Consider the following 26,125-nt stretch of genomic DNA (forward strand, 5'->3'; position numbering starts at 1 on the left):
GCCAAGGTTGGAGGAAACCGCGCAAACGTCCCCCCATCCCTGAAACGGGTGAGGGCGTCCCTTCAGGCAGAGGCGGATTGAGCCGCCGCACCAGCATGGCCGGACTTTTGCTTGCCCGCATAGGGCTTTTTCTGGCCACCTTGGCACTTGAAGGGCTTGCCCGTGTTTTGTGTCTTGAAGGCACGAAAGGACCCCTGATTGGGTCTAAAGGCGGGACCCCGCTTGCCGCGAAAAGGCTTGTTCTTCGGATTCTGGGGCAGCAGAGTGCTTTTGCCCTCAGTGACTCCTTTCACCAAAGTATCTAAAGCCTCGCCAAAAAGGCGAGACCCTGCATGGGGAAAACCAGCCACCGTTTTCCGTGACGGCTGGTCAGCCGACCAGCTCTTCAACTAGATCAGTCGACGGTTAAGTACCGCGACACTAGACAGGCGCGCAGCCAAAGGGGCCTTATTCAAGGCTGCATCGCACAAATAAATGACCCCTTGATGAATTTGGTCCACCATGTCAAGCGTAGCAGGTGGGGCAGACTCAGACACTAGTGTGCGTCTAAGCACCTTAGTCCAATCCGCCACCACCTGAGCCACTATGACAGAAGCGAAAACAGGTTTGAGCACGGAACCCGCCACCATGTAGGCATGGCGGGTAAGAGACTCCAACCTCCTGTCCGTAGGATCCCGGAACACCGGGGTATCCTCAGTGGGAACCAAAGTAGCCTTGTTCAACATGGCCACAGTGTGATCCACCTGGGGAGCCACACACCAGCGCAAATCCGTAGAAGGCGCAAAGGGGTAGAGCCGTTTAGGCACCGTGAAGGGGCGTTTCAAACTGCGCCATTGATCAATCATTCACCGTGTGATGAAACTCAGCAGGGCAGGAAAAAACCTGCGCCGACTTGCGGTCCTATGTGTACCAAAAGAGGACACAATGCCCGGAGGATTGGGCTCATCCTCCAAATGTAGTGCGTCTTTTACAGAAGAAATCAACGCATCCATAGCTGCGTGTTCTTCAGGCGACCCCGGGGGAGAATCATCTACCCCCTCCACCTCTGCCTCCCCCTCAGACCGCAGCGGGTCCTAAAAAGGGCGAGACCCTGAAAAGGGCACGCCACCCGCAGCAGCCACGTCACCATCTGAATCAGAAGAGAAAGATATCCTAGGCCTTTTTCTAGCAGCCCGTTCAGCCATCAGCACCTCCATTTTGGACACTAAAGTCGCCACCACAGCGGCCAAATTAGGTAGAATGGGGGGTTCAGCAGAACTGGGGTCCCCCACCAAGGCTGGGGGGAACTTGCTGTCCTGAGATTCCATTGCAGAAAAAGCACAATGTGAAAGGTACTGGCCCTTTAAGAGCGCTGCGGATCACGCAGCCCACCGCTATATGTACTGTGCACACAGACCCCCAAAAGGGACAAAACTGAGCCAGAAGGGATAAAAACAGAGTAAATATGGAAAGTACAGTCTGCAGAGCCCCACAGAGTGTTACCACACCGATCGCTGCACCAGAGGAAAAGGAAGTGAGGTCACCAGAGGCTGAACTATATGCTGCAAGGCTAAGGGAAAATGGCTGCCCATAGGAAGTAATGGGAGGCTTCGGCAAGATGGCCGCCGACATGTGCTCGGAACGATCGTTCTGCCACACACAAGATGGTGCCGGATGGCGCCAAAACCACTACATAGCAAGCTGTTAAAAAAAGCCCACAGTGAAGCCAGACATACCGCCCACACCCAAGCTGACAAAATAAACCGCTAGTAAAGCAAAGAAAAAAAACTGACATTCTTGCAAACAAAGATCATAAGAAAAGATTAGAAGGCTGAGACTGTAGCCCCAGCACAGGAAAGCCTATCTACACCTAACGCTAGGCAGAAGACAAACTGAGTTGGGATGGCTACTGCAGGGGGGTATTGACCAGTGGGACAGCCCCCATGGGTGTCTATGTTAAATGCTTTTGTTTTTAACAAGTCTTATGCCTAGCTACTCCTGTGGAGAGGAAGTCAATATCCATTGGTGAAGACTGTATGAGTGGGCGGCGACTGTCGGAGGATGTAAGAGAAAATAAATAAATAAAAACATGAAAGACAAAAAGGCATAATGAGCTAGTATGCATGCATGGGCAGCCTTTCCTTCAGAGAGCATGCGCCAGTGATGTCACTGGTTGCATGCAAAATAAATATCTCCTAAACGGTGCATGTCTAAGAGGTATTCACAGTACTTATAGGTAAGCCTTTCCATAAGCTTTACTTCTTTAAAAGGGGGAAAAAAAAAATCTCTCTCTCGTACTTTTTAAAAGTGTAATAATTAAAGAGGTTGTAAACCCTTTTTTTTTTTTCTTTTTCACCCTGAAAGAGAAACACATAATGAGCTAGTATGCATCGCATATACACCCGCTTAGCTGTATGACGGGCGACATGTCCAGTCACCCGTCTTCCGGGATCGCGGCATCCGACCATCTGAATGGCCGGAGCCGCGGTGACGTCACTCCCGCACACGCGCGCGGGAGCCGACGGTCACGGCTTACCTATAGGTACAAGTGTAAGAGGAGGGTTTACTTTCTCTTTAAACTGCTTAAAATACACTGTGGTCAAATAAGAAATACTATTCCAAGTTTACCTAATAGTAATATAGGAGTAGGTCATTTTCCTAAGTATTTCCAAGTGGCCCTGAGTGCTACTGTGTCCTGCCATAACCTTACAGAGGAATGTCACAATTGTAAGAGCAGTGTTTCCAATGAACAATTGTAAGAGCAGTGTTTCCAATGAAAGATTTCTTACAAACGTACGTATATGTGGCAAAACTGAAAGCTTGGTGAGCAAATTGGCATAGCTGCTCTATTCTTTTTTGTCACGTATTCAAACATTTGATGAAAAAAAAAAAAAAAAATCTACTATATGTTCCCTCAAAGAAAAAAAGAAAAAAAAAAAAAAACTTGTGCCAAAAGATGAAAATGTTTGTTTAACCATAGCACAGAAAGGATAAGGGGGAAAAAGCCAGCATCTTCAGAGGAATAGTAACTCCTATATTTCTAAAACAACTGGATTAAAGAAAAAAAAAAAAAAGAATGGTAACGAAATTAATAAGGGGACTGGAGGACCTCAATAACGAGGAACGACTAGGCACTAAATTTGTTCTCGCTCGAGAAGAGACACTTGAGAGGGGACATGATAGCAATTTACAAATACCTCAATGGTGATTCCAACGTAGGGAAAAAAAACGATTCAGTCTCAGGGAGTGTAAGGTGACACGGGGCCACACAATGAGATTGCAAGAGAAGCACCGTGGGTGAGAAGGCAAGCACACCATCTAACTTTTTAGTTGCAAGGTTTGCTTTAACTGATCAGGGAACATCAGACATTACTGTACCAGGAGGGGTGGGTGATAAAAAACACTCAGCAGTCCCTTATAGAAGAATATTACTAAATCCCAGAAGAAGCCATTACCTTTGAGAAGTTGGTTCAGGTCCATCGCCTCCTGGAAAGCCTTTGGGTCAGACTTGCTTTCAAAATCAGGTTCTGTGGACAACACAGGCGATTTAAAATAGTACAACACATCTAAGACCAATGCTTTTTCCTCATTCTTGCACACAACAATCCCTCTATTTACAAGCCATCCAATTATCACTGACACAGCTTATGATGGTGATACACATGTGCTGGTATGCTCTAGAAACCATGGGGTAATTGTGAATTAAAATTTGAGAAGCTTTTCTTCCTATATCAGGTTTAGCCAAGCCTCTCTCCCTTCAAAAGGCTGCCTACATGAGTAGCCCTATTTGCAGGCTGCGATTGTGACTTCCCCTTTGGAAAATTCAAGTTGTCTAGCTCTAGCTAACATTTGTATGAGAACAGGTTGCCATCATAAGCCAGCAGAGAGTCTTCTGAAGGTGCTGAGGAATGAAAACCCTTAGAACCTTTTTTTACATTACTGGCATTGCAGAGATGCTAAAGCAATACAAGTAATCTCACTAGCTTGGAGTAGAAAATATTGCAAGAGTGTGGTTTTGAAATCAGCGCTCCTGTGGTAACCTTTTCAAAATAGAGGTAATCAAAGCTATGATGTGTGAATGAGCAGGGTTGCACATGTGTGCAAGAAAATAGGGGGGTTTCCATTGCAGAATTGCTGAAAGGGTAAACGAAAGGGGATTACAGTGAATGGAGCAACAGGTCACAAGTTTCAGAATCACTACATAAACACCTTATGCTGTGACCACAAATAAATTATTGCAGACGGAGAAAAATCTGGCACTTTCTGTGCCAACTATGCACTTAAAAGATGTATAGGGTTACTAAAATTATTAAACATACATACTCATCTCTATGTTGCAGCATTGCTGTGATGCTGCAGCTGTCCCCCACCAGCTCTAATGCTGAGAATTGAGCGATCACATAACCGCTGATTGCTCTGTTCTTAGTCTTTCCAGAGCAAAAAGCAGTGACTGCCCCCCCCCCCCCCCCACACCCGCAACGCTTACTGGAGGGCTGGGCTAAGGAGGCAGGCACAGCTAACTTGTGAAATGGAGTTCATCTGATAGTTTGAATTGTTTTAATGAAAATCACAGGCAGTAATCGTGATGCAAAAAAGACAAGTAAATGTCTCCTTCGCTCAAATGTTGCGTAAAAACCAAAGAGACGGTGGCTAAATTGTTGGCATCTGAAGTTTTGCTGCCCTTTCAGGATGATGGGTATCCACACAAACTGAAAGCATAAAAAGACAAGAGAATGGCGAACGACCTAGTTCAATACCGTAAAACATTTATTGGAAAATTGTTAAAACCACATCATACATTATAGTCACATATATCAGATGGCTCTGAGGAAGAGGGTTCTCCCTCGAAACGCGTTAGCCCCATCTATATGGACACCTTCAAGTTCGCTTGTCCTAATTAAGGAATATGGTCCTGCGGTCTCTGGATAGTCAAAGGAATCCTTTGGTCTTACTCTTTTTACTCTTTTATATAGCATACTCTTGTGAGTATAATGTAGGACGTGGTTTTTAACAATTTTCAAATAAATGTTTTATGGTATTGCACTAGTTCGGTGCTCTTTTATAGTAATCGTGATGCATCGTGGAATTGAATGGAATTGTTGACATGATAATTGTAATCGAATCTAATCGTGAGACCAGTGAAGATGCGCAGCCCTAGTTATAGTGCATCCTGAATTTTTGGTTTCGGCACCACGCTTACTGGAGGGCTGGGCTAAGGAGGCAGGCACAGCTAACTTCGGTTCGCAACTGAGCCAACTGTCTAATCAATCAGCTGGGTGGATCCCAACAATATTGTTGGGATCATTCTATTGCTTGGAGCAGCTTATAAAAGGTTATATGAAGTAAACTGAAGCTGCCCTTTAGCCTCTGTTCATATTTGGCCTTTTAGGATCTCAGGCAGAATCACAGAAATTCTGCCAGCTATCTCAAAACGCAATGCAGTCACAAAACGCATGTTCCGGTGCCTGTTATTTTCAGTGATTATTGTGCAATAAATCGTGACATAACCCAACGCACGAAGCTTGTAGCCCAAAAGAAGCTCCTGCTTCTGCAGTACAGACAGCAGCGTAATGCAAAATGACCCAGAAATGGTAATCAGCTTGGGCAGCTCAAGCAGTGTGCCTGAATCTGACAAAAAAATGTCTGGGTGTGATGTGCATAGTGTGATAGGGAAAGTACCTAATATTGTGTAAATACACTTTAAAGTCATATTAAAAGGTTCACTTTTTTATTTTATTAAACAAAAAAAAAAAAACATGTTATACTTATCTGCTCTGTGCAGTGGGTTTGCACAGAGCAGCTACTTCCAATGGGGGCACTTGTGCAGGGTTGCCAAGTAATTAGCCTTTATTCAGACACACAGCCCGGCTTGGCCCTGCCCTCTGCTCCCAGGTTTTGACTGAGAGCAGTAGGAGCCAATGGTTCATCCTGCACTCAGGCAAGCCTATGAGAGCCAGGAGAGGGAAAAAGAGCTTTACCTTTACAACTAGGGATGCACCGAAATGAAAATTCTGGGCCGAAACAGAAACCGAAAATTCAGGATGCCCTTGGCCGAAAACAACTTTTTTCCCCCAAATTATTTTAAAATAGATAGAACGGGGGCATACGCCAGAATCAGACAGCAACGTACACCTGTAGCTGCCAGTATATGTACTGTGACGGGTTGGCACGTGGTTAATTTCATTGCCAATGGTATTTGTATTATGCAGCATGAGGGGGTTAATGTATTGCCACTGCTGGTCGCTGATGCATTAGTGACCGACCAGTGGCAGTTAATTAACCCCTTTGTGCTGCATTAGTGGTACCAGGGTCAATTAACACTGGTTGCACTAATGCAGCACAAAGAGGTTAATTAACTGTCACTAATGCATCAGTGAGCAGCAGTGGCAATACATTAACCCCCTCATGCTGCATAATACAAATACCATTGGTAATTAACCTCGCCTCAGCCCCCCCCAAAGAGGAGAGAGGGTAAGAATTATGTTTAAAGACAAGCAAGGTAAACCAGAACAGGAAGAATTACCGTATATCTCCTGGCTCACATTCTCTTGTCGCTTAACTTTATTCCTTAGAGCTTCACTGGTGGCTGCTATGTCAAAGGATGATATGGGGCTGATGTCTGGTGTGGAAAGAGGGGTGACATCTGTGACTGTGTCCTCCGACTCGTCAGCATAGTCTCTCAGATCTCTGACAGGTGGTCTTGATGCCTTGCGTTCAGGGGACCGCAGAGATGAGGGCACTTTGTCTCTTAATGACTGATAAGACTTTGATGTTTGGTCATCTGAAGTAGCATCAGAAAACTCCGTATCTGAGCTGGAAATGGAAGAAGGAAAATCCCTGCTGTACTTCGTCACATTTTTCTTTCCAATATTGCTTTGCTTTGCAGTTTTGGGCCTGGAATTCCGGCTTTCATCTTCACTGCTATCATCTTCATCAGGGTAATAATTATCTTCAAACTCTCGTCTGATCTGGGGGATTCCTGTTGGAATAGTTGCTTCTATTTTAAAGCTCTGTACAGAATCTCGGCCTGACTTTGCCGCACTTCTGGGTCTCATTGAAACTGGAGACGACTTAAGTTCTGGAGAACTTCGATCAACAGATTCCATCGACGCCTCCTCACTTTCCATCTTGCTTGTTCCTTGTCCTGCATCATCTTCCCTTTCCTCTGATCCAGATTCCTTATTTTTTTGTTTGTACTCATACTTGCTAGTGTTTGAGCTGGTCACAACTTTTTTCCCCTTTTCATCATCATCATCATCACTATCAAAAAAGGAATGATCCACTTCTCCTTCATCAGAAAGATTGGCATATCGCTCCATGATATGAAATTATGCTAGAACCTGAAGATAAAAAGTAAACATACAATTTTACAAATGCAGTTTAATAATCCAATTAAAGTTGAACTGCATCCAAAAAAAAAATCTTATTGCTTAATAGTGTGTAGTAAAATAAGACCCTCTGGCAGATTTTTATTGCGGTTTATGTACATATTTAAAAAGAAGAAAAAATATAATTATGTAGAGAAAAAATTTAGACATACTTTTTACATTTTAATGCAGCTATGAAAGGCTTTCTAACTTTCTGAGTGGTTACCTGGGTAGGAAGCAAGGCCTTGGGTCTCAACTAGAGATGCAACGAAATTTCGACGGCAGAAACAGATCACGCGAAAATGGTGTTTTCGGCATTTTGCTGATAGTGAAAAAGGTGCCGACAATGGTGCCTAAAAATGTAACGCGGGTGCATTATTGATGTGTTCTTGCTCCGATTTCAATGCATTTCAACAAGGATGTGCTTTTTTTTTTTTTAACCGACCAAAAATGTAGCAAGAAAGGTTTTTAACACCACACAAGAAGCGCAACGGACCAGTGTAAAGACATACATAGAATTTATGGGGATGCATTTTTCTTGAGCTTTTCTTGTGCTAAAGGTGCTGACAATGGCCGACGAATTCATATTCATTTAAATGCATGATATTAATTAAAAAGTCAATTATACGATTGTATATAAAAATACCGTATTTATCGGCGTATAACACGCACCTAAATTTTAGGGCAGAAATTTTAGGAAAAAAGCTGAAATTTAAAATAAACAGCTTTGAACTCAGCACATTTTTTTTTAAATTAAATGTAGTCTTACCAGTGCCCACGAATGCAGCCTTATCAGCGCAGTGTCCTTAAATGCAGCCTCGCGAGTGCAGTGCCCATACATGCAGCCTTGCCAGTGCCCATACATGCAGCCACGCCAGTGCCAGTGTCCATACATGCAGCCTCGCCAGTGCCCATACATGCAGCCTCGCCAGTGCCCATACATGCAGCCTCGCCAGCACCAATGCCCATAATTGCAGCCTCGCCAGCGCAGTGCCAATACATGCAGCCTCGCCAGCGCAGTGCCAATACATGCAGCCTCGCCAGCGCCAGTGTCCATACATGCAGCCTCGCCAGCGCCAGTGCCCATAATTGCAGCCTCGCCAGCACCAATGCCCATAATTGCAGCCTCGCCAGCACAAATGCCCATAATTGCAGCCTCGACAGCGCAGTGCCCATAATTGTAGCCTCGCCAGCGCCAGTGCCCATACATGCAGCCTCGCCAGCGCCAGTGCCCATACATGCAGCCTCGCCAGCGCTAGTGCCCATAATTGTAGCCTCGCCAGCGCCAGTGCCCATACATGCAGCCTCGCCAGCGCCAGTGCCCATAATTGCAGCCTCGCCGGTGCCCATAATTGCAGCCTCGCCAGCGCCAGTGCCCATAATTGCAGCCTCCCCAGCGCCAGTGCCCATACATGCAGCCTCGCCAGCGCCCATAGTTGCAGCCTCACCAGCGCCCCTATACACATCACTTTTAAAAATGTCCAGAAAGCAGCGCCGAGAGGTAGAAGGGGGCGGGTGGCGCCAAGGAGAAGGAAGGACGCTCTCTCATCGGAAGTCCCGGCGCCTATGATTGACGTTGGCATAGGAGGCGGGACTTCCGAGGACAGCGCGTCCTTCCTTCTCCTCGGCGCTGCCCGCCCCCTTCTACTTCTCGGCGCTGCTTTCTGGACATTTTTTTTTTATATTGGCGTATAACACACACAGCTACTTTTTCCTTCATTTTTAGGAGGAAAAAGTGTAAGTGTGTGTTATACGCCGATAAATAAGGTATATATTTTTGTTTTAAAAACTGTCATTTTTGGTTATAGCTAGGGGTGTTGAAATTAATCGTAGCATCACGATGCAGCCTTGAACGATTCGAATACGATGCTGAGTAACGTCCGCATCGATGTATGGATGACATCATCCCGGCTCCCCCCGCCTCTCCCAGGACAGCCCTGCAGTGCACTCTAAAGTTAAAAAAAAGTCAGTGACTCAGTTTCAGGGACCCTTCCGTTCCTACAGTGTGTAAAGGTTAATGTAAACTGATGCCTGATTACCTTATCTCCGATCTTTTCATCGCCATTACAGTCACATGCCCTCTGGCCAGCCGATCTTCTCCTCCCCGCCGGGCCGGAGTGCACCAGACTGACTGCGATTAAAAGGTCGGAGATGTAGGAACTGAAATTGAGTCACTGACACTAATTTGTTTTAACTTTAGAGTGCACTGCAGGGCTGTCAAGGGAGTGCGGGGGGCTGCTATATATTGTAAATTGGCTGTCTAATGTCAATGGGGGGGCTGTGCTACAGTGGGTACGGAAAGTATTCAGACCCCCTTAAATTTTTCACTCTTTGTTATATTGCAGCCATTTGCTAAAATCATTTAAGTTCATTCTTCTTCCTCATGAATGTACACATAGCACCCCATACTGACAGAAAAACACAGAATTGTTGACATTGTTGCAGATTTATTAAAAAAGAAAAAAACTGAAATATCACATGGTCCTAAGTATTCAGACCCTTTGCTCAGTATTTAGTAGAAGCCCCCTTTTGATCTAATACAGCCAGGAGTCTTTTTGGGAAAGATGCAACAAGTCTTTCACACCTGGATTTGGGGATCCTCTGCCATTCCTCCTTGCAGATCCTCTCCAGTTCTGTCAGGTTGGATGGTAAACGTTGGTGGACAGCCATTTTTAGGTCTCTCCAGAGATGCTCAATTGGGTTTAAGTCAGGGCTCTGGCTGGGCCATTCAAGAACAGTCACGGAGTTGTTGTGAAGCCACTCCTTCGTTATTTTAGCTGTGTGCTTAGGGTCATTGTCTTGTTGGAAGGTAAACCTTTGGCCCAGTCTGAGGTCCAGAGCACTCTGGAGAAGGTTTTTGTCCAGGATATCCCTGAACTTGGCCGCATTCATCTTTCCCTCGATTGCAACCAGTCGTCCTGTCCCTGCAGCTGAAAAACACCCCCACAGCATGATGCTGCCACCACCATGCTTCACTGTTGGGACTGTATTGGACAGGTGATGAGCAGTGCCTGGTTTTCTCCACACATACCACTTAGAATTAAGGCCAAAAAGTTCTATTTTAGTCTCATCAGACCAGAGAATCTTATTTCTCACCATCTTGGAGTCCTTCAGGTGTTTTTTTAGCAAACTCCATGCGGGCTTTCATGTGTCTTACACTGAGGAGAGGCTTCCGTCGGGCCACTCTGCCATAAAGCCCCGACTGGTGGAGGGCTGCAGTGATGGTTGACTTTCTACAACTTTCTCCCATCTCCTGACTGCATCTCTGGAGCTCAGCCACAGTGATCTTTGGGTACTTCTTTACCTCTCTCACCAAGGCTCTTCTCCCCCGATAGCTCAGTTTGGCCGGACGGCCAGCTCTAGGAAGAGTTCTGGTCGTCCCAAACGTCTTCCATTTGAGGATTATGGAGGCCACTGTGCTCTTAGGAACCTTAAGTGCAGCAGAAATCTTTTTGTAAGCTTGGCCAGATCTGTGCCTTGCCACAATTCTGTCTCTGAGCTCTTCAGGCAGTTTCTTTGACCTCATGATTCTCATTTGCTCTGACATGCATTGTGATCTGGAAGGTCTTATATAGACAGGTGTGTGGCTTTCCTAATCAAGTCCAATCAGTATAATCAAACACAGCTGAACTCAAATGAAGGTGTAGAACCATCTCAAGGATGATCAGAAAAAATGGAAAGCACCTGAGTTAAATATATGAGTGTCACAGCAAAGGGTCTGAATACTTAGGACCATGTGATATTTCAGTTTTTCTTTTTCTTTTACTTTTTTAATAAATCTGCAACAATGTCAACAATTCTGTGTTTTTCTGTCAGTATGGGGTGCTATGTGTACATTTATGAGGAAGAAGAATGAACTTAAATGATTTTAGCAAATGGCTGCAATATAACAAAGAGTGAAAAATTTAAGGGGGTCTGAATACTTTCCGTACCCACTGTATGTAAAGGGGGCTGTTCCATTTCGTATTAACTGTTCTAAAAAAATACTGTGGTTGTCTGTTGTGTTCAGACTTTGCTAAATGCAGGGAGTGTCCTTTTGTTTTGTTTTTTTAGAGCCGATAAAATTAAAAAAAATGGAGTTCATCTGATAGTTTGAATTTTTTTAATGAAAATCACAGGCAGTAATCGTGATGCAAAAAAGACAAGTAAATGTCTCCTTCGCTCAAATGTTGCGTAAAAACCAAAGAGACGGTGGCTAAATTGTTGGCATCTGAAGTCTTGCTGCCCTTTCAGGATGATGGGTATCCACACAAACTGAAAGCATAAAAAGACAAGAGAATGGCGAACGACCTAGTTCAATACCGTAAAACATTTATTGGAAAATTGTTAAAACCACATCATACATTATAGTCACATATATCAGATGGCTCTGAGGAAGAGGGTTCTCCCTCGAAACGCGTTAGCCCCATCTATATGGACACCTTCAAGTTCGCTTGTCCTAATTAAGGAATATGGTCCTGTGGTCTCTGGATAGTCAAAGGAATCCTTTGGTCTTACTCTTTTATATAGCATACTCTTGTGAGTATAATGTAGGACGTGGTTTTTAACAATTTTCAAATAAATGTTTTATGGTATTGCACTAGTTCGGTGCTCTTTTATAGTAATCGTGATGCATCGTGGAATTGAATGGAATTGTTGACATGATAATCGTAATCGAATCTAATCGTGAGACCAGTGAAGATGCACAGACCTAGTTATAGTGCATCCTGAATTTTTGGTTTCGGCACCACAACTGCCACTCCGTGCACCTCTAGGTCCAACACATGCCCTGCATGCCACACGTGACCAGCCAGGCTCCCATGTGTGGCCACCTGAGTGTTGGGCACAGGGTAAACAAAAGCCTCAGTTGGTCCTGGCACCAACTACAAATGGGAAAGAAAAAGAAAAGAAAAAAAAAAAAAGGGAAAAAAAGAAAGCTTGCTTATTTTTACCTGCACATTGTGCCAACCACATTCAATATCTTTTGTTTACACAAACTGCATTGAGAAGAATTGCCCAAAGCATGGACAAGATATTTGCCTTACGTCCAGAATCATAGGATATTTTTGCACTGCATTGTCCTGACATGCTGTAGCGCATAGCAATGCGCTCCAGCACATACGTTTAAAAAGCCTACACTAATATCGCTATCCCTGGTCTCAATATATCATTGTGGAAACAAAAAGGTGTTCTACTAATTGATGATCTTACGATTGACCCGGCGACGAAAACATTCCGATCCCTCCAAATAGAATACGGCTTTTCCACTATGGAGCACTATAAATATCTCCAAATTCACCACACCACACTGACGATTCCTTGGCAGGTAGCCCGATACCTCACTTCTTCTCCTGTGCCAAGCGGTATATCTCTAATCTACAATCTTCTCAATCTTAAAACCACCTTCTCTAAGTCTCTCCCCTATGTCCAATGGGAGAGAGACTTTAGGAAGCCCTTTCTCCCATCGGAGTGGCAGAAAGCTCTCTCCATAACGTTTAAGGCCACTAAATCCTCAAACCTATGGGAAATGACACACAAACTAAATCTCAGATGGTATCTCACCCCAACAAGAATAGCTAGATTAAATCCACAGATGTCCCCTCTCTGCTGGAGGGGGTGCGGACTCACTGGATCGTTGATTCATATGTTCTGGGAATGCTCGAAATTGACCTCTTACTGGAAAGATATCTCTGCACTTACTAACCAAACACTGGGAATCCCTCTTCCCCTATCCTCAGCTATGGCACTATGCTCTATGGGGATAGAGAAAGTGCACCACCAATCCCCGACGGCTCTAGTCCACATTTTGCTGGCGGCCCGTTTAACGATCCTGCATCATTGGAAAACATTAGACTCCCTTCAAGTAGATGAAACTATCCAAATCATTCGCACCCATGCTACATATGAGCTGAAGTTTGCTTCCTCCGAAAACAGATCGGACCTGTGTGCTAAATTGTGGGAACCCTGGACATCTCAGTATGCCTCTACTTAGTTGTGACTGTGTACTTTGTTCACCCGTGTCCCCCTTTCCTCTTCCCCCTTTTTTTGCCCCGACAGTTTAAAGTCGGTGACCTCATGTGATGTTATACTTGAATCTTTATATATGGCAGGTGAGCTCGGCTTCCTCCGGTCTTGACTGGTCGCGCTTTGCTCTGGCCCTGGTCTTCCCGACCACTTTGAGAGATTGGGAGCTGGGGCTGGGACGGGTGTGGTGCGAGGTCCCGCTCCCTGTAGACGGATTACCGTATTGAACGCTGAATTGTTCCTCGACTATGTTCATAACTTGTGGTTGTGCAATTTATTTCTTTTTTTTAAGCTGACCTACGTGTCATGCACCCTTCATGTCTGTTTCTTTTTTTTTTTTTTGAAACTCAAAAATTTGTTGAAAATTAAAAAGCCTACACTGATGCATTTTAACAATGCAGCGCAGTGTGAATAGGTGCAAATTCTATTGTGCAGCCCTGTGGACATGCAGGGGCCTGCAACTGAGGCCCTTTGTATTTACCAGCTTGACCACCACAATCGAAGGGTGCAGCTGCTGACTTCTATCATTCACTCGTGTGCAAGCAAAAATGCTGTTTCTTATTTTCCTTGCATTTTATTGGGTGTTCTTTGCAAAGTAAAGCTTTACCTCATTTTCTAAGCTCGGGAGCAACTGCACTTGCACAGTATATTTGCCTTTAGTAAGTCAACCCCATTATTGTATTAATGCGGGGATCTGTATGTTTTTTTTTTTCTGTTCGACCCGCTGGTTGAACAAAAACAAAAAAACTGAAAGTGTATACCCAGCTTGATACATAAATCTTTCCTGGTTATCTTTGCAGGCTTTGCGCAGACTGGGTGCTGTAGATTATGCACTCTGCTGTAGTAGTTCAGATCAGTAATGATCATTAGATTAACTCTGAAGTGAATTATTCAATACAGTATAGTGAAAATGTTAAAGTGCATTTAAAAAAATAGGAAGTTTGACTACAATTTCTTGGACTACAGTACAGGATAGCAAGTCAGAGTATAAACTGGTACCTTTTGGGGGGGGGGGGGGGTCGGACACTGGCCAAAGCTTTGCTGGGAAAGCCCCCAGTGCACCCTAATATAACCCCATGGACTCCAGTTTTGTAGCAAGCATAAAGGAGAAACCGAGAACAGAGTCAATATTTCCATAGACCATTGGGCTTCCCCGAGCAATAAACTACAGAGTAGCAAAAATGTACTAAACGGCAGATAAGTGGTTTGTAAGCGAAAAGGTCAAGGAACCCTAAACACTCAAGATGACAGCTTAAGAGTGATATTAAAGAGTTAAAGGAAATGTATTTTTTCCCCTTATAAATGGAACTGCACAGAGCAGCCCTGAACCTCCTCTTCTCGAGTCCCCTGACGGCACTGCTGGCCCCTCCTCTGTGTCCAGTGCCCCCATGAGAAGCTGCTTCTCTTGGGGGCACTTGTGCGAGCGAGCTCCCGAGTCTCGCTGCTGCGTCCATTGACACAGAAAGCAGGGGGGGTTCAACCCCACCCCCCACTCCTGAGTCACTGGATTTGATTGACAGCAGCGGGAGCCAATGAATGTTGCAGCAAAGCCAGTGAGATATGGAAGTGAGGGGAGAGAAGAGCTGCAGACGTGCACAGCACTGGATCAAATGAAGGGCTCAAGTAAAGGAGGGGGGGGGGGGGGGACTGATGCCTAAACATTTTTAACCTTAATGTAAGGAAATTGTTTAGGCTTTAGAACCACTTTAAGCACTTTGCGGCTGAAGCTTGCATCAGCAGAGGCCTGAACATCCACCTGGTAAAGCTTTGAAAAAGTAAAAAACAGAAGAACAGGTGGCAGCCTTGCAACCTGCAAAGTGGATGCTTGAAACTGAAAAACCCAAGAAACAACAAAACATCTGGTGGAATGGGCCCTAAAAGGGATGGAAGGAATCCATTCCTTGAGGGTGTAAGCCCTGGTAGCCAGCAGTCTGTGCACAGTATCCTTACTGAGGTGAACCTTGAGGAGAAAAGAGTGTCTGGGTCTGAGAAGCACCTTGTCCCTATGTAAAACAAGAAAAGGCTCCTTGCAAGAAAGAGCTGTAAACTTGGATACACACCTAACGGAAGTAATGACCAACTTACCTGTGAGATCCACCAATAGGATATCCCGATTGGTTCAAAAGGAGGTTTTTGAAGTACTGAAAGTACCAAATGTAGAGCCAATGAGCCCATTCAGGTCAGAGTGGGGAATTAACCACTTAAGCCCCGTAAGATTTTACCCCCTTCCTGACCAGGGGGTATTTTGCGATTCGGCACTGCGTGACTTTAACGGACCATTGCGCGGTCGTACGACGCTGTACCTAAACGAATTTGACGTCCTTTTTTTCCCACAAACAGAGCTTTCTTTTGGCGGCATTTGATCACCTGTGCGATTTTTTGATCATGCGCTATAATCAAAAAAAAGAGCGAAAATTTTGCAAAAATAACAGTATTTTTCACATTTTTTTATAAAATTCCCCCAAATAAAAATGTAAAAAATCAAAATTTTTTAACATTTTCGGCCAATTTGTTTTATGCTACATATGTTTGGTAAAAAAAAAAAAAAAAAAAAAAAAAAAAAAAATCACAAAAAGCATATTTTGATTGGTTTGCGCAAAAGTTATCGCGTTTACTAACAAAAGGGAAAGATTGTCATTTTTTTTTTAACGCGTAATGGCGGTGATCTGCTATTTTTTTTGCGGTACTGCGACATTGCGGCAGACAGATCGGACCCTTGACTGACATTTTTGACACTTTTTGGGTTACCAGTGACATTTCTACAGTTATCAGTGCTATACATATGCACTGTTACTGTAAAAATACACTGGCAGTGAAGGGGTTAACTTTGAGAGGGAGGGGTTATGTGTGTCCCTAGGGGCGTGTTTCTAACTGTGATTGGCTGTGGCTTCAGGGGTTGGAACAGTGATCAACGGTCCTACATAGTAGAACCGTATAATCACGATTCCTACACCGGGGAGAATGACAGGCGGCTTGTTTACATCAGCCGCCTGCCTTTCTCCCTCTCCACTGACGATCGCCGAGTGACACGCGCGGGGGGGGGGGGTGGTGGTTCGCTCCCCAGAGCCTCACAGGCTAGCGACATAGACCTACGTCGCTCTGCCTGTGAGGGGCTGACTGCCGCAGTAAATATACTGTGAGCAGTCGGCAAGCGGTTAACAGACAACTTCTTGTATAAAAAGGTCCCCACAGAAGAGTATGAAGCCAAAAGGATTCTGGAACAAGAAAGGATAGGGCACAAACCTGTCCCTTTAGAATACCAACATCTAGATGCTGGTCCTGGCCAGACTGGAGAATTGGTGCCTATTTTTGCACCAAAGTATACTTACCAAAATAGTTCCTGCGAGAGCTAGATTTTCTCACCTGGAAAAAGGTGGGAACAACAAACAGCAATGTCCCTATTCTTCAGGATCTGGGTTTTAATAGCCGTTCCATTAAAGCCAGTGAATGAGAAGCAGGGTGGAACAATGGACCCTCTGACAGGAGGTCTGGGCTGTCTGGCAGATGTTAAGGTTCGATTGCCAGGAGTCTGTGTACCAAGTCCCCTTTAGTCAATATGGAACAATGAGGGTCACCGGCATCCACGTCACTGGAGGGAATGCATACACCAGTATGAACTGGGACCAAGGAATCACCAGTCATCCACCGCAAAAGCCCCTAGACCGGGCTACGAACCTGTTCATCTCCTCCAGTTTCAATAAAAAGCGATGTCCACATCTGGCGTTTCCCATTTTTTACAATACATTGGACCTTGGGGTGGTGAGACAGACATTGGTGACTTAGGAAGTCCACTTCAAATTTTCCACTCCCAGTATGTAGATAGTGGTGTGAGTTAGAATATGTCTGTACGCCCTGGAAAAGAACCAGGCTTGCTTTGCTCATGGCTACCTAACTTCTAGTACCCCCTTGATGGTTTATGTGGCCACAGCTATGGTGTACCCGAATGCACCCTGACTGGGTGACCATATAGGAGAGGCTATCTTATGGCTCTCAGTTCCAGATCGTTGATCGGCAGCATCTGCTCCTGTGGGGGCCAGGTTCCCTGGACATTTGGGAATAGTAGACCCCACCATTCAGGCTTTCATCCATCATTACCGCCTTCCTGGGAGGTGAGGAGTAACAATTTGCAGTTTCTAAGATAGAGTTAGAGATCCACCATTCAAGGGATATTTGCACCTCACTGGACAGCAGTAGTGAGCAACCAAGAGAATGGATTGTAGGAAAAGAATTAGCTGCACATCCAGGGATTCCAATAGGTTTCAAATACCTTTATTTCCAAAAAGTTGCAAGTGATGACACCAAAGACACCAGCATGAAGTCTCGTAGACGCGTTTCACACATACATCTTGTGCTTAATCATTACGAGAATGGATTGGCTTGACCCACATTGAGAGGATGTTGAGTTGCAAAGGTCTTGAGTGAGACTGAGCAAAAGGAACAGCTCCAAAGGAGGGCCAGAACCCTCAGGCAAAAAGAATGTTAAGGGACGCCTGGTTGACCTGAGATTCTGACAGTTGGCCCTCGGAGAAGCATTATTTTTCCATGGAAAGAAAATATTTGCCTGGCACATGAACAAGATCAGCCATAATACCGCTGGCGATGGGAAGACTAGAGGACAGACTTACTGAAATTGATCAGCCATCCTAAAGTTTGAAAGAACTAAATGTCTTATGGATGCTGGAAGACCGAACTATGGCAACAGAAGGTCGTCCAGGTATTCCAGGACCTTGATGCACTGAGACAAAAGTGTTGGTCTCCCACAGCAAAGCACAGAAAGTGTTGGTGTGCAGGAAGGATGGGAATATGACAATAGGCATTTTGGACATCCACTGGTGCCAGAAATTCCCTTGGTCTGAGAGAAGAGATGACAGATCTCATTACCGCCATATGAAATATGGGGACACACAGATATCTACTTATCCCATTTTAGGTCCAGAATAGGATGAATTTTTCCATTCGGTTTTAGACTACGAATAGGTTTGAGTAAACACTTTTGAACCTTTCCTCTGTGGGAACTGGGATTACCAATTCTTGTGCCTGAAGCTGACTCAGGGTAGATCACAAAGTTGCCTGTCATTGAAGCTGGCCGACTGTCAGCCCTAGAGTTTCTCAAAGAAATCAGATATAAATCAGTGCAATCTGCCTTAGTAATGCCTCGTACACACGCATCGATTATTGGCCGACCGATTGTCCGACTTTTGTCCAGAGTTGTGTTTTGTTGGTTGGAATGTGCCTAGACTGCACACGAATTTTCTCGGCCAACAAAAATCTACTTCAGAAGTGATGTCATGTGCTGGTTTACTTTCCGTGTGTTTTTTCTTCTCTGAGCATGCATAGTCTTGCTCATCAGATTTTTGTCTGCCGAAATCTGTACTGACTGAAGGAAAATCGGCCGTTGTGTTGACGGCCAACAAAAATTTTATAGCCTGCACACCAGATTTTATTTGGCTGAAAAGTCGGAGTCGGTTGTCGAAAGCATCATACTAACAAGCCGAAAATCGGCCGATCGGACGTTGGCCGAAAATTCCCGGCCAATAATCGATGCGTGTGTACGAGGCATTAGATACGCAGTCTGATGCACACCTGATAGGGAGCTTTAGAAAAAGGGAGTGGTGTCAGTTTAGGACCCCTCTCTGATGCAGGGGAACTCTGCCATTGTTAGGTGAGGGGGAACCCTGTTGGGTACCTATGAATGGATGTGGAGTTAGAGGTATCAGCACTTCCAGGAAGGGAGCTGTGATAACACAGACACTGACCATGTCTTGTGAATATGTCTCTGGGACAGCAAGCAGCCACGAGGCAAGTGAGATGTGCTTTGTGTATATTTGGTGGAAATGAAGGGTGCAAAGCAACTATGTCATCACCTGAGTAGCAACACTGTATGAAAGCCCGCAAATATTTTTGGCAAGGAAGTTGTCAGGCTTAGAGGGGCATGCGGTCAGTGGAGGAATCGAGGGCCGGATGTGTCCCTGGGACCGCAATTTGCACAGGTCTGCTCTAAGTGCTACATCTGCAGGACAGCTTGTTCTCCTGAAAAGTAACAGACATAGGGCTCATTTACACTTGTAATTGATTGCTCCTGAGAGGTGTACAAATGCTGCAGCTGACATGCATTGCTTCATTGCCGCAGATGGAATTATACCCCTTGTCGTACATGGTGCATGATACTGCCCACCGAGAGTGGTCCATTCAAGCCAATGGGGCCACACTGCAACCTCCCCAGAACCGCATGCAGTTGCCTAGTATTTAGGAGATTATAGCATCTCATCACCGCCTATCTTTTGCTGTCTGATGAGCGATCGTAACGCAGCTGTCGCTTCAAACAGAAAGTGTAATTGAGGCCTTACTGGCCGGATCACCAGATGAAGGTAAAGAAAGCCTAAAGAAAAAAAAAAAAAAAAAAAAAAAGAATGCAGCCATCTCATCTAAGAATTGGTAAGCTGCGATATAGGAAATGTTTGCTTTTGGGTTTAAAGAGAAGTTCTGCCCCCCTCTCTTAAAAATGATTACAAATACTGTAGCTGTTGACTTTCAATATTAGGGCAATTACCTGTCCAGGAATCCAGTGATGTCGGCACCCCAGCCAATTTTCCTTTTGGCTCTCGGGTGCTGCTGCCGCTGCCATCCCTTGTAAGAGAAACCGGCAGTGAAGCTTTTCGGTAAACAGATACCCGCTCCCCCCCTGAAGGTGAGGGGGGGGGGAGCAAACAAGCAGAGCTTCCTCTTTTGGGTGGAGCTCTGCTTTAATACCGCCTTAATTCCCCTGCAGCAGCAGCCTGGGTTTTGGAGCAAGATGATTTTGCCAAAGGATCAGGGACTTCTTGGGTGATGAAATAAATGGACTGTGACGTGCTGTGTGCCATACTCCCATGGTGTGACTAATTGTAAGATCAGCTACTCACCCTGATCATGGGGGACATGTCTCTTCTACAGTGGAGGGCTGGCAGCCTTAGGCCTGGGGGGCAAGTCTAGTCACCGTTGAACCACCGAATCAGCTCACCATCCATGCCCATCTGATTTTAGAACTGGTATTGATGTTGTTATGAAGCAAGACCAATATGACACGACATGACCCCTATCTCGTTAAAGAGCCAATGCCGCGACTCATTACATATGCGATTGGCTGTGTCCAATCACAGGGGATTAGGTGTAAATGTGGAGAGCCAGATCAGTGGCATCTCCTCGCAGGGCGAGACCTGTACAGATAATCAGAGCACAGCATTACAGTGCAGCCTCAGCAATGCCCAGCAAGTGACACCAATCAGTGCTGCCTTTCAGTGCCTGCTCATCAGTGCTGCCCATCATTGCATTAGTGCCCAACAGTACTGCTTATCAGTGCCCCATATTAGTGTCTCCACATCAGTGCAGCATATTAGTGCCTCCACATCAGTGCCACCTAGAAAAATGTTTTAACCACTTCTGGAGGGGAAGATTTTACCCCTTAATGACCAGGCCATTTTTTGCGATTCGGCACTGTGTTACTTTAACGGAAAATTGCACGGTCGTGTGATACTATACCCAAATAAAATTGATGTCCTTTTTTTTCCCACAAATAGATCTTTCTTTTAGTGGTATTTTATCACCCGTGCGATGTTTATTTTTTGTGCTATAAACAAAAAAAAAAGTGACAATTCTGAAAAAAAAAAAAATATATATATATTTTTTTTTTTTCACATTCTGCTATACAACATTCCGAAAAAAAAAAAAAAAAGTTCAAAAGCAAATTTTTTCATCATTTTAGGCCAATTTGTATTCTGCTACATATTTTTGGTAAAAACAAAAAAACAAAACCCAACAGGTGTATTTTGATTGGTTTGCGCAAAAATTATCACGTCTACAAACTAGGGGAAATATTTTTTTATTTATTTATTTATTTTATTTTATTTATTTTATTTTACTAGTAATGGCGGCGATCAGCGATTTTTAGTGGGGCTGCGACATTGCGGCAGACAGGGGCGATCAGAGAGTTAAATGTGAGCCTAGGGAGTGTTTTCTAACTGTAGGGGGATGGGCTTGTGAAATCAACACAGAGAACTGTGTTCCTAAATAGGAGGAACACAGGCGCTCTGCATTGATTCCAGAGAGAGCGGTCTACTGTGTTTACAACAGCAGACTGCCATGCTCTCTTCACAAGGAGCTATCGCAGGTGCCCAGCGGCAATCGCGGACACCGGTCCCTTGGATCGGCTTCCCCGCTAGCGAGTGGGTGCGCGTCGGGCACCAGTGATCGCTTCCTGTGAAGAGAAAGCGGCGGCCTGCTGTTGTAAACACAGCAGATCGTTGTTCTCTGGAATCAATGCAGAGCTCCTGTGATCCTCCTATTTAGGAACACAGGTCTCTGTGTTGGTTTCACAAGCCCACCCCCCTCACAGTTAGAAAACATCCCCTAGGCTCACATTTAACCCTTTGATTGCCCCTGGGTTAACCCCTTCCCTGCCAGTGTCACAGTACAGCAACAGTGCATATTTTTAGCACTGATTACTGTAGTAATGTTACTGGTCCCCCCAAAAGTGTCAAAAATGTCAGTTAGGGGTCCGATCTGTCCGCTGCAATGTCGCAGTCACGCAAAAAAAAAAAAACGCTGATCGCTGCCAATGCTAGTAAAAAATAAATAAAAATGACAAATCTTTCCCCTAGTTTGTAGATGCGTTAACTTTTGCGCAAACCAATCAATATACACTTATTGGGATTTTTTTTTTTACCAAAAATATGTAGCAGAACACCAATTGGCCTAAAATTATGAAAACGTTTTATTTATTTATTTTTTTATTATTATTCACATGTTATATAGCAAAAAGTGAAGAATTATTTTTTTTTTTTTACAGAATTGTCACTCTTTTTTTTTGTTTATAGTGCAAAAAATAAAAAACCACCAAAAGAAAGCTCTATTTGTGGGGGAGGGGGGGGAAAGGACATCAATTTTATTTGGGCACAGCGTCACACGACTGTGCAATTGTCAGTTAAAGTAACGCAGTGCTGTATCGCAAAAAATGGCCTGGTCATTAAGGGGGAAAATCCTTCCAGTCCAGAAGCAGTTTTAGTCCCGGTTCACATTTATGCGATGTGGGAACGCTGCGACTATACAGCGTGTTCCCGCATCGCATCCCTAGCAGTTCACACTGCCATATGCAATACACAGGGGGTGTCAATTAAAAGTGAATGACACCCCCAGTTGAGATCGCATATCGCAGTGCGATATGCAAGTTCACAAAGAATCGGATCGCACTAGTGTAAACCACCATGCGATCAGATTCTGCTGCGGATAAAAAAAAGGGTCCTGTGCGTGTTTAGTGCGATTGCGGTGCGAATTCAGCCATACAAACTGTATGGCTAAAATTTGCACTGCACAGACATCGCATGTAATTTTAGGAGCAGTGCGCTCCGAATTACATGCGATCTCTGTGATCGCATAAATGTGAACCGGCGCTTAACCACTTGCCGACTGCTCACAGTATATTTACTGCGGCAGTCAGCCCCTCACAGGCAGAGCGACGTAGTACTACATCGCTAGCCTGTGAGGGCTCTGGGGAGCGAGCGCGCGCCGCCGGAGGTGCGCTCCCGCGCGGTCACGGACCCCCCCCGCGCATGTGACCGGCGGACCTGATGTCCGCCGGTCACTCGGCGATCGTCGGTGCAGAAGGAGAAAGGCAGGCGGCTGATGTAAACAAGCAGCCTGTCATTCTCCCCTGTGTAGAAACACTGATCATATGGTTCTACTATGTAGGATTGTTGATCACTGTTCCTACACCTCAAGCCACAGCCAATCACAGTTAGAATCACGCCCCTAGGACACACATAACCCCTCCCTCTCAAAAAAGTTAACCCCTTCACTGCCGTTGTAATTTTACAGTAACAGTGCATATGTATAGCACTGATTACTGTAGAAATGTCACTGGTAACCCCAAAAGCGTAAAAAATGTCAGTCAAGGGTCCGATCTGTCCGCCGCAATGTCGCAGTACCGCATTAAAAAAAAAAAAAAAAATGACAATAACCTTTCCCTTTGTTAGTAAATGCGATAACTTTTGCGCAAACCAATAAAAATACGCTTTTTGTAATTTTTTTACCAAACATATGTAGCATAAAACAAATTGGCCGAAAATTTTAAAAAATTTTGATTTTTACATTTTTTTGGGGGAATTTCATATAAAAAAAAATGTGAAAAATATTGTTATTTTTGCAAAATTGACGCTCTCCGGTTTTAAAAATCCCACAGGTGATCAAATACCACCAAAAGAAAGCTCCGTTTGTGGGAAAAAAAAGGACGTCAATTTCGTTTGGGTACAGCGTCACACGGCCGCGCAATTATCCGTTAAAGTAACGCAGTGCCGAATCGCAAAATAGGCCCTGGTCAGGAAGGGGGTAAAATCTTCCGGGGCTTAAGTGGTTAACGACACCCCCAGTTGAGATCGCAGTGCGATCTGCAAGTTCGCACAGAATCGGATCGCACTAGTGTGAACTACCATGCGATGCGATTCTGCTGCGGATTAAAAAAAGGGTCCTGTGCGCGTTTAGAGCGATTGCGGTGCGAATTTAGCCATACAAACTGTATGGCTAAAATTTGCACTGCACAGACATCGCATGTAATTTTAGGAGCAGTGCGCTCGGAATTACATGCGATCTCTGTGATCGCATAAATGTGAACCGGCACTTAAAGGACATAGAGCGACAACCGTACATCCAGTGGAGATCTACATACTGGGCTCCATACATAAAAGTGAAAAGATAAAAACAGCACATGTCCCATAGTAATAAGAGTCCATTGTATAACTCCAGGAGAGGGAAGGCCATGTCAGACCAGCAATCCTCTAAAACTCACCGGTAACAAACCACTTACCGTTCCCTATGGAGTGGCTCCCTCACTGGATGAGTGAAATGTCGCTCCTTGCTTCCAAGTAAAGTGAGTGAATTTCTACAGCATTTAGAGCCAGCAAAGGAGCAATTCTATCAGTGGTTTCTCTTTGTCATCAGTAGCAGAAACACTCATTTGACATGGGCCCTAAGAGGAGCAGGAAAGTCTGACTGGTTCCTATGGCCACTCTGCCCCTTCTCTTCTAGGATGAGAAGCTGTGACCCCCAACACTGGAGGTGTCCCCACTGTGTAGAGGAGATAAGGTGAGCACACAGAGGGCTGGGCTCCTCCTGTCATCCAGCACTGCAGGGAAGGCATCAGGAAACCATGGAGACGAAGGAGGGGCGGGGCTCCTCTATCCACGGCCTGTCACTATCACACGTCTATATATATATATATATTTATATACAGAGTATAATCTGCCCATCTCCTAGCAGCAGAGTCTTACCCAAAATCACGTGGGTAGAGGGATGAGGAGGACAGAGGTCGGGGCCAGTCCCCCCCTTACCTGTGTGTGGATGGGCTCCGTGCAGATGGCAGCAATGCTGATAATAATGGGAATAGAACGGAGGTCAGTACAGCTCCCCTCACACACCAGAGGATCCCTCTCTGCTCCCTCTTTCCGCAGCTTTCTCACAACATAGCTCCACTCAGCCCAGAACACACCGCCCGCCCCCGTATCCACAGCACGTCACTTCCGATACTAAGGGCGGAGTTTATTCTTTAGCAGCCATATTTGGTGAGGGCAATTTGGAGAAGTGTGCGCGCGCTGTGTGTATGTCATTTCTGTTTTTCAGGAAAGAAATGACTTTGTATGGGCCGTTGTTTGGCATTGTAGTTTGTAGTTCGGCTTCATGTGCACGTTCTATATGTGAGAGTGTGACTACAAACCCTGGAAGAGAAGCCTGTGTGCCAACCTGAGGACCAATGTGCTGAGGTAGAAGTGCACTGTGCCAACATTAACTCCAGGTTCACATTGCCTATGTTAACTCTAGGTTAGAGAACAATTGGTCTATCGCCATCATAATGCGGTCAAATAATTCAACCTTGTCTAACAAAGCTGGCTGGATAACCGTAGCCTTGCCCCTCCCCAGCTAGTGATGGATAGAATGTTACCATTTTAACCACTTTACCACCGGAGGATTTTGCTGTCTTACGTCTGGGCCACTTTTTGCGATTCGGCGCTGTGCGACTTTAACTGACAATTGCGCGGTCGTGCGACGGCGTACCCAAACTAAATTTATGTCCTTTTTTTCCCACAAACAGAGCTTTCTTTTGGTGGTATTTGATCACCTGTGCGATTTTTACTTTTTGCGCTATAAACAAAAAAAGTGTTTATCTTGAAAAAATAACAATATTTAACATTTTTTTATATGAAATTCCTCCCAAAAAATATGTAAAAATCAAATTTTTAAAAAATTTTTGGCCAATTTGTTTTCTGCTACCTATGTTTGGTAAAAAAAAAAAATCACAATAAGTGTATTTTGATTGGTTTATTGCGTTTACTAACTAAGGGAAAGATTTTTGTCATTTTTGGTGTTTTTTTTTTTTAACGAGTAATGGCGGCAATCTGCGTTTTTTTTTTTTTTTTTTGCGGGACTGCAACATTGTGGCGGACAGATCCGACCCTTGAATGACATTTTTGACACTTTTGGGGGTACCAGTGACATTACTGCAGTAATCAGTGCTATAAATATGCACTGTTACTGTAAAAATGACACTGGCAGGGAAGGGGTTAATTTTATTGGAGAGGGAGGGGTTAATGTATGCCTGGTGCTTACTGACGTGTGTGGGGAGAGGTGACTGAGTGACACAAGGACAGATCGCAGGTTCAGCTATGCTGAACACTCCGATCTGTCACTCCCTGTCACTTAGGAGATCCACCCGCTCTGTTTACACAGGCGGGCGGATCTCCAAACTAGATTCC

General features: G+C 44.8%; 1 protein-coding gene across 1 annotated transcript in view; it reads right to left on the minus strand.

Moving 5' to 3' along the window:
* Nucleotides 1-24,863, minus strand: part of CFAP97 (cilia and flagella associated protein 97) — a 93,106-nt gene extending 68,243 nt beyond the window's left edge. The window contains exons 1-3 of the mRNA XM_082245727.1: nt 24,707-24,863; nt 6,503-7,319; nt 3,435-3,506 (exon numbers count right to left, since the gene is read on the minus strand). Of these exons, the coding sequence (XP_082101853.1) occupies nt 3,435-3,506; nt 6,503-7,298 (868 nt within the window). The 5' untranslated portion in view covers nt 7,299-7,319; nt 24,707-24,863. The remainder of the gene's footprint in view (nt 1-3,434; nt 3,507-6,502; nt 7,320-24,706) is intronic.
* Between the last annotated feature and the right edge of the window lie 1,262 nt (nt 24,864-26,125).

This window comes from Pelophylax lessonae (genome assembly GCF_965119305.1).
Source record: "Pelophylax lessonae genome assembly, chromosome: 1".
In the NCBI taxonomy this organism is placed as follows: Eukaryota; Metazoa; Chordata; class Amphibia; order Anura; family Ranidae; genus Pelophylax; species Pelophylax lessonae.